This window comes from Salarias fasciatus (genome assembly GCF_902148845.1).
Source record: "Salarias fasciatus chromosome 23 unlocalized genomic scaffold, fSalaFa1.1 super_scaffold_20, whole genome shotgun sequence".
Classification (NCBI taxonomy): Eukaryota; Metazoa; Chordata; class Actinopteri; order Blenniiformes; family Blenniidae; genus Salarias; species Salarias fasciatus.
Window position 1 is genome coordinate 18,185,227 of NW_021941230.1, and position 8,559 is coordinate 18,193,785.

At 46.7% G+C, this 8,559-nt stretch overlaps 1 protein-coding gene across 1 annotated transcript; it reads left to right on the forward strand.

The window, feature by feature from the left end:
• Positions 1–372: 372 nt before the first annotated feature.
• LOC115383910 (antigen WC1.1-like) lies at positions 373–6,094 on the forward strand (the record flags this gene model as incomplete). The annotated part of the gene is made up of 3 exons (XM_030086111.1): positions 373–640; positions 725–1,015; positions 6,063–6,094. Coding segments are annotated over 3 exons (591 nt in total), but the record flags the coding sequence as incomplete, so codon positions are not given.
• Positions 6,095–8,559: the final 2,465 nt, after the last annotated feature.

Genomic DNA, 8,559 nt, shown 5'->3' on the forward strand with positions numbered 1-8,559 from the left:
TTCTAACATGACATCAGGATGGATCAGTCAGTAAAGATTCAAGACACAAGAGGACCAGATGCAGGACTGAAGTGTGTGTGTGTGTGTGTGTGTGTGTGTGTGTGTGTGTGTGTGTGTGTGTGTGTGTGTGTGTGTGTGTGCGTGTGTGTGTGATATTTCGATCTCAGTTGTCTTCAGTTTCACTGTCAGGAAAAACTGTTGTGAAAACCTGTTCTGTGTTCTGATCCTGTCTTCTGTCCTGTGAGAGAGTAGCTACAGTGTTTCTGGTTGTAGGAACAGTGTTTTCTGAGGCTGTAGCTGCAGTGACCTCCTGTCCTGTGTCCAGACTCGGTGCGGCTGCTGAATGGATCCAGTCGCTGTTCAGGCAGACTGCAGGTGAAGACTAACCCGTCTGACCAGACCTGGTCCTCAGTGTGTGAAGCAGACCTGGACCTGCAGGATGCACAGGTGGTGTGTCGGGAGCTGGGCTGCGGGGCTCCTTCAGTCCTGCAGGGGGCGCTCTATGGAGACGTGCAGACTCCCAGGTGGAGCCCAGAGTTCCAGTGTGGAGGCCATGAGTCTGCTCTGCTGGACTGTAGAAGCTCAGGCTCAGCTAGAAGCAGCTGCTCACCTGGTAAAGCTGCTGGACTCACCTGCTCAGGTAGAAGAGGAGCTGCAGCTTCCACTGCTCTTCTCTTCACTCTCACTCCATCCTCTCTCTCTTCTCTCTCTGCTCTGGGTTCAGGGGGGGATGAGTTCAGGTTGGTGGGAGGAGCCAGTCGCTGTGCAGGAAGACTGGAGCTGAAAGTTCTTGGTGAACAGAGACCTGTGGAGGGCTATTACTTCTTCACCCTGAAGACAGCAGCTCTCTTCTGTGAACATCTGAACTGTGGCTCTGCTGTTTCTTTACAACCAACTGATGTGTCAGATCAATCAATGTGGAGAATCAACTCAGACTGTGTTCAATCTGGATCTGATCTGTGGAGCTGTGTGGAATCATGGAGATCCTCTGGCACCCTTAATCTCACCTGCTCAGGTATGTTTTGCTGACTTTAAAAAATGAATCTTTCCTTCCTGGTTTAACAGCAGATTAATTTCCTGCTGCTTCTCTGCTGCTTCAGTTTGTTCCTTAAACCAGAGATCAGCTGATTGTTCTCTAACAAAATCATGTTTTCAGAAAAAAACCTCAAATCCACAAAGATCTGAGGATGAAAATACCTCAACTGCTGGAGCTGAGCTGAGTTCTGCTGTTTGCTCCGAGGTTCTATCATGTTGTCTTGAGTTTCTACTCTTTCCTCTGTGTGTTGACTGTTTTCTTTGAGCTTCTACTGTTTCTTTGATGTTATATTGTTTCTTGTGAGGTTTTACTGATTCGTCTGACTTTCTATTGTTTCCTCTGGGCTTCTGCTGTTTTGTATGAGGTTCTAATGTTTCCTCTGAGGTTCTGTTATTTCTTCAGAGGTTCGATTGTTTCCTATGACGCTCTATTGACTTGTCTCAACTTCCACTATTTCTTTTGAGGTTTTACTGTTTCCCCAGGGGGGTATTGCACAAAACCAGGATCAGGGATTAAGCTGGCAAACTGTGGTGATCCTGTCATGATCCTGTGGTGATCCTGGAGGAAGTTAGCCTCAAGTCGGTTGCACAAAAGCTGGCCCAGTTAATCCCGGACAGTCACCATGGTGATTTATCCTCTGCAGCTAGCTGCTCCACAGCAGGCTAACTACCAGGATCAGATTAAACTGCTAAACTTTCAACACAGACATTTCAGAATCCTTTCTTTGTTAATACAAGTCCTGCAATAAAAGGTTCACAATTATTGTAAAGACAATGGAAAAAAAACCTGAAAGAAACTGGTACTAAACCACACTGATGCAAAAAATAAAGAATAAGAAATAAAACACAACAACCCTGAAGCTACACAATGAGTAAAATGAGAAACAAAGGAAAAATAAATGTCTCACACCACTGAAATGGACACAGTACAACAGACAGCATCATTTGGTCTGAACTGTCTCCTGAAAATAGAAAATGGTCGTGTTTCAGGACTCCAGTTTTAGGAGTGAACGGTCCCACATCACTCTGACTCCACTCTTTTAACGGCTAAAATCACAGAAATTCATTCTCAGAAGAAACAGATTCATCACTTCATTTGATAACTGCTCTTTGGGCGACACTTCAGTAACTGACCAGACTGCAGAACATGTTCTGTCTGGTTTTCAGCTGCTGCAGGTTCTGTTCTGGCCGACAGGTTTGTTCTTCATGACAGATGAGGATGAAACAGAACACAGCAGCAGAACAGCTGATTCAACAGAGAACACCACACAGAGTTGAAACTTTCTTTGAACTTAATTATATTTCACATAACCGGAGTAACGTGCACTTCTCTGGGCCACATTAGAGAAAAACACCAGGATTTATTAGTGGAATGGAAAAGTCCTCAGCTCCACATCCTTGAACTGTAATGCCCCCCTTTGAGACATGAGGCCCCCAGAAAACATGTTTTTTTTTTTTTTTTTTTTTTTTTTTTTTGGGGGGGGGGTTAAATATTGGCAAAATGCTTTTTCCCCCGTGTATTTCCTGTATTTAATTATTATTTTTGCAGGATCATAATCATGGATCATATGCAGAATTAGGTCATTTTTAGTGTCTGGTTTGCTCATCACTATTTCACTTTAAAGAGCAACTAATCCCCAAATCACTTTTTTTTGCTGATAAACTGAATAAATGCATGTCTTATATTGTTGTCGACTCGTTTCTGACATTACTTTTACAATTTAGTTCAAACTTATTTAAAATCCTATTTTTGTGACAGAAACCGTCTCACTACTGCCCCAAGTGGTTTCACAGCGTTTACTACATTTGAATTTCATGATTGGCTGGATGATGGCATCCAACGTACGTATCGCCCACGCCCCTGCATCCATCGTACGTCACTGAGTACAGCCCTATATGAGCGATGCCTCCCCCACAAGTCAGAGGCGGACCAGAGCGAGCCATCTTGTTCATAGCGATTATCAGATTAGCATTGTTTTAGCATTAGCATCATTTTAGCATTTGAGTTAGTTGGTTAGATCATTTAGCGTAGTTCACAGGTGTGATTTACGTAGGGTTGATGGGTTATGAAAACCCACGAGCCCCCCGGGCGCCCCGACGCTCCTCTCCGAGTGAGCACCGCTCTGCGCCGCTCCGACGCTCCGTGTGAGCGCCACACCCCCCGTCACCGGACTCGCTCGGCCAGCGTGCGCTGTCACAACAACTCAGCCCCCCCCCAATAGTTGCAGTGCCGGTAGTGGCGGACCGTGCATTTCACACTAAGGCCTTCAGAACAGATCCGCCTGAACCAATCCACCTCTCAATAACTATTTTGTCTACAAAAAAAAACTTATTATGCAGATATGCACATAAAGAATTGTTGCACAGCAGATAGATACTTGTGCAGCCAGAATAAATGCCTTTGCTGAAGTGCACAAGTCTCCTACTACATCTGTGCACATACAATAAGCATCAACAACTTAATAAAACAGCAATATTATTTAGGAAATAGGAACATTTTACTCACCAATGTCCAGATTATTTGAAAACAAAATCCATCCTCCTTTCCTTCCTCAAAAAGAGTTCAACTGCTCTGTCATATAGATTATCTGTGAGTTTCAGTTCCATAAAGCCAGGGCTGAAAGTCCAGCTGCCCTGTGGGATTTCTGGCGTAAGTTTTATTTCTCTTTAGGTCTTTTTCTGCCTCTTCTTCTTCTTCTTCGGAATAATTGAGGTCGGCGACCAACAACTTAGGTGCATAGCACCCCCTACTGTATCTCTTGGTGAATGTAAATCAGAAGGCCTGGATCTGCTGTTGTTAGCGTACGCTAGCTAGAAGGCGCTGAGTCACCAACTCGAAATCTGATTGGTTGAAGCAACTGTCTGTCTGACGCTTCAATTGACTTTACTGCGCCATCAGGAACGGACAGTGAAGGCCTCAGGCCGATTTCTTTTACCCTAGCAACAGATGATGCCTGAAATCTGATTGGTTAAATGATTTAATATGAAAAAACATGTCTGGAAGCAGCGCGACCACGGGAAAACTATGAAAGGAACTGGAGCATACCGTTTGGAATCATTTATTAATTATTTATGGACAACATATAATTTACATCAGTCTGTAATTCAGATACTTTTTGGCCAGCAGAGAAGGCTTTGCAGGCCCTGACGGCCCACCACTAACTTGAAGTTAGTGCTGTTAGCCGTACTTACAATGAATATGTCAGGGACATTCTGCACATTATTGAATATTTGTGACATATTTAAGGCTACATCTGGCCGATGGCGGATGGGGGAGGAGATTCATCCCATTCTTTGCCAGTGTGGTGGAAATTTCTAATGAGTGCATGCTTAACTGTTTTGCAGTGCTTAGATGTATTTGTTATAAATAACGTACACAGGGTTCCCCACACTCAGATGTGTGGGGAACCGCGAATGCTTTGTCTGGAATTTACTTTTCCTGATAATCTTAGCGTAGCAGCTGCGGGCACTCGTGGGAGTCTTCCTGTGTCCAGCCCACAGCTGGGTGCAGTCAAGGCCCCTGGGAGTGAACGCAGCAGATAGTTATTAGAGGCTTGCACGCCCCTGCGAGGGCAGAACTCACTCTGTTACTCTGTTGACTGCGAGACTTCTCCTGCTGTACGACATAATAAAAGAGACCGAAACAAACTCACCGGCTGATGCCCTTTATTAAATAAAATTGCCATAACACCAGAAACTGCGTGACGAGCAGCGCCATGTCCGCTGGCGCTCTGTGGTGGATCAACCGGGCTCCACTCCGCCACTACGTGGGCCACTTCCTCCTCACATCCTCACGGAGCATCTGAGGACTTCCATGTAGTAGTCCTGATTTACAGTCTGACCTGGAGGGACAGACTCGCTGTGGACGATACCCTGGACAGCGGAGAAGCAGATCAGCATTGTTTTCATGGCTCAGCGGACCTGACGTGCTTTCTTCGGCTGAGGGGATCCGTGGTGTTTCCACTGGCTGGACTGCTGTTTGGTCTCTGGATCAGACCGCAGCACCACGTCTCGTCCCAGGTGATGACCTTGGACAGCAGCCCAGCGTCGTCCTCCAGCTGCCGTGTGATCTGCCGGCACACCTCCACCGAGTCTCCTTCTGCTCCGGTGTGAGCAGGCGCAGCCCCAAATCCTGGCTGATGATCCTCTGGCAAGGACTCCAGGAGACCCCCATCAGATCAGCCACCTCTCCAGGGACCCCAGGAGACCCCCGTCAGATCAGGCACCTCTTAAGGAACTCCAAGAGACCCCTGTCAGATCAGCCACCTCTCCAGGAACTCCAAGAGACCCCTGTCAGATCAGCCACCTCTCAAGGAACTCCAAGAGACCCCCGTCAGATCAGCCACCACTCAAGGGACTCCAGGAGACCCCCGTCAGATCAGCCACCTCTCAAGGAACTCCAAGAGACCCCCGTCAGATCAGCCACCTCTCAAGGAACTCCAAGAGACCCCCGTCAGATCAGCCACCACTCAAGGGACTCCAGGAGACCCCCGTCAGATCAGCCACCTCTCAAGGAACTCCAAGAGACCCCCGTCAGATCAGCCACCACTCAAGGAACTCCAAGAGACCCCCGTCAGATCAGCCACCACTCAAGGGACTCCAGGAGACCCCCGTCAGATCAGCCACCTCTCCAACGCCCCGGCATCGGTCTGCCATCACAGCCACTTCAATTTCCCCGACAATTTCGGCCGTGCGGGAGGTGGAGGGTCGTCCTGATGTGGGCTGATCCTAATGGACATCTGGTCCTTCTTAAACCGCCTGAACCACTCCTGGACCTGAGTCTTCCCCAGAGCATCATCCTTGTAGGCTTGCTGCAACAAGCTGAGTGTTTCTGCTGCTGCTTTTCCAGCAAAAAGCAGAATTTAATGTTCGCGTGCTGCTCTAGCTTTCCAGTCAATGTCGCCATTGTGGAGTAATCGCAGGGGGGGGGGGGGGGGGGGGGGGGGGGGGGCGGCGGCGGCACTCTGTTGCTATAAATAGTGCATGACAGACGTCAGTGTCACTCTGGGAGCTCAGATTTCTCACAGATATCCCCGAGGCCAACCTGGAGCACATCTGACGGCCAGAAGTCCAAACTCATTATTATTAGTATTTTATGACCAAATTCCAGTTTCATTTGGGTACGCCCTCGTATGGCTATAGTGTCTTTTCTTTACATATCTATGACCTCTGCTCTTCATATATCTATGGTAGTGTCATGGTTTGTGCTGTACCGTCTGGACAGCTCATATGTCTGGAATATTCAGTCTGATTTTCAAATGTAATCCCACTCATGTTTTTATCAGATATACCTGTAATGAGATTACAAAAGTTTTAAGTACGGTAAGGGATTACAGTTACACTTCTCTTGTATCCTATTAACGTAACTATGTCACATGTACTGCGTTCCTCCCCAACCCTGGTGTTCAGACTCGGTGCGGCTGCTGAATGGATCCAGTCGCTGTTCAGGCAGACTGCAGGTGAAGACTAACCCGTCTGACCAGACCTGGTCCTCAGTGTGTGAAGCAGACCTGGACCTGCAGGATGCACAGGTGGTGTGTCGGGAGCTGGGCTGCGGGGCTCCTTCAGTCCTGCAGGGGGCGCTCTATGGAGACGTGCAGACTCCCAGGTGGAGCCCAGAGTTCCAGTGTGGAGGCCATGAGTCTGCTCTGCTGGACTGTAGAAGCTCAGGCTCAGCTAGAAGCAGCTGCTCACCTGGTAAAGCTGCTGGACTCACCTGCTCAGGTAGAAGAGGAGCTGCAGCTTCCACTGCTCTTCTCTTCACTCTCACTCCATCCTCTCTCTCTTCTCTCTCTGCTCTGGGTTCAGGGGGGGATGAGGTCAGGTTGGTGGGAGGAGCCAGTCGCTGTGCAGGAAGACTGGAGCTGAAAGTTCTTGGTGAACAGAGACCTGTGGAGGGCTATGACTTCTTCCCCCTGAAGACGGCAGCTCTCATCTGTGAACATCTGAACTGTGGCTCTGTTGTTTCTGTACAACCAACTGATGTGTCACTTCGATCTATGTGGAGAATCGACTCAGACTGTGTTCAATCTGAATCTGATCTGTGGAACTGTGTGTCACCATCAGTGATCTCCCCTCTCACCCTGAAACTCACCTGCTCAGGTATGTTTTGCTGACTTTAAAAAATGAATCTTTCCTTCCTGGTTTAACAGCAGATTAATTTCCTGCTGCTTCTCTGCTGCTTCAGTTTGTTCCTCAAACCAGAGATTAGCTGATGGGCCTCCAACAAAATCATGTTGTCAGAAAAAACCTCAAATCCACAAAGATCTGAGGATGAAAATACCTCGACTGCTGTAGCTGAGCTGAGTTCTACTGTTTGCTCCGAGGTTCTATCATGTTGTCTTGAGTTTCTACTCTTTCCTCTGTGTTTTAACTGTTTCCTTCGAGCTTCTACTGTTTCTTTGATGTTATATTGTTTCTTGTGAGGTTTTACTGATTCGTCTGACTTTCTATTGTTTCCTCTGGGCTTCTGCTGTTTTGTATGAGGTTCTAATGTTTCCTCTGAGATTCTGTTATTTCTTCAGAGGTTCGATTGTTTCCTATGACGCTCTATTGACTTCTCTGAACTTCCACTATTTCTTTTGAGGTTTTACTGTTTCCCCAGGGGGGTATTGCACAAAACCAGGATCAGGGATTAAGCTGGCAAACTGTGGTGATCCTGTCATGATCCTGTGGTGATCCTGTAGTGATCCTGTGGTGATCCTGGATGAAGTTAGCCTCAAGTTGGTTGCACAAAAGCTGGCCAAGTTAATCCCGGACAGTCACCATGGTGATTTATCCTCTGTAGCGAGCTGCTCCACAGCAGGCTAACTACCAGGATCAGATTAAACTGCTAAACTTTCAACACAGACTTTTCAGAATCCTTTCTTTATTAATACAAGTCCTGCAATAAAAGGCTCACAATTATTGTAAAGACAATGGAAAAAAAAAAAACCTGAAAGAAATTGGTACTAAACCACACTGATGCAAAAAATAAAGAATAAGAAATAAAATACAACAACCCTGAAGCTACACAATGAGTAAAATGAGAAACAAAGGAAAACTAAAAGTCTCACACCACTGAAATGGACACAGTATAACAGACAGCATCATTTGGTCTGAACTGTCTCCTGAAAATAGAAAATGGTCGTGTTTCAGGACTCCAGTTTTAGGAGTGAACGGTCCCACATCACTCTGACTCCACTCTTTTAACAGCTAAAATCAGACAGAAATTCATTCTCAGAAGAAACAGATTCATCACTTCATTTGATAACTGCTCTTTGGGAGACACTTCAGTAACTGACCAGACTGCAGAATATTTTCTGTCTGGTTTTCAGCTGCTGCAGGTTCTGTTCTGGCCGACAGGTTTGTTCTTCATGACAGATGAGGATGAAACAGAACACAGCAGCAGAACAGCTGATTCAGTAGAGAACACCACACAGAGTTGAAACTTTCTTTGAACTTAATTATATTTCACATAACCGGAGTAACGTGCACGTCTCTGGGCCACATTAGAGAAAAACACCAGGATTTATTTAGTGGACT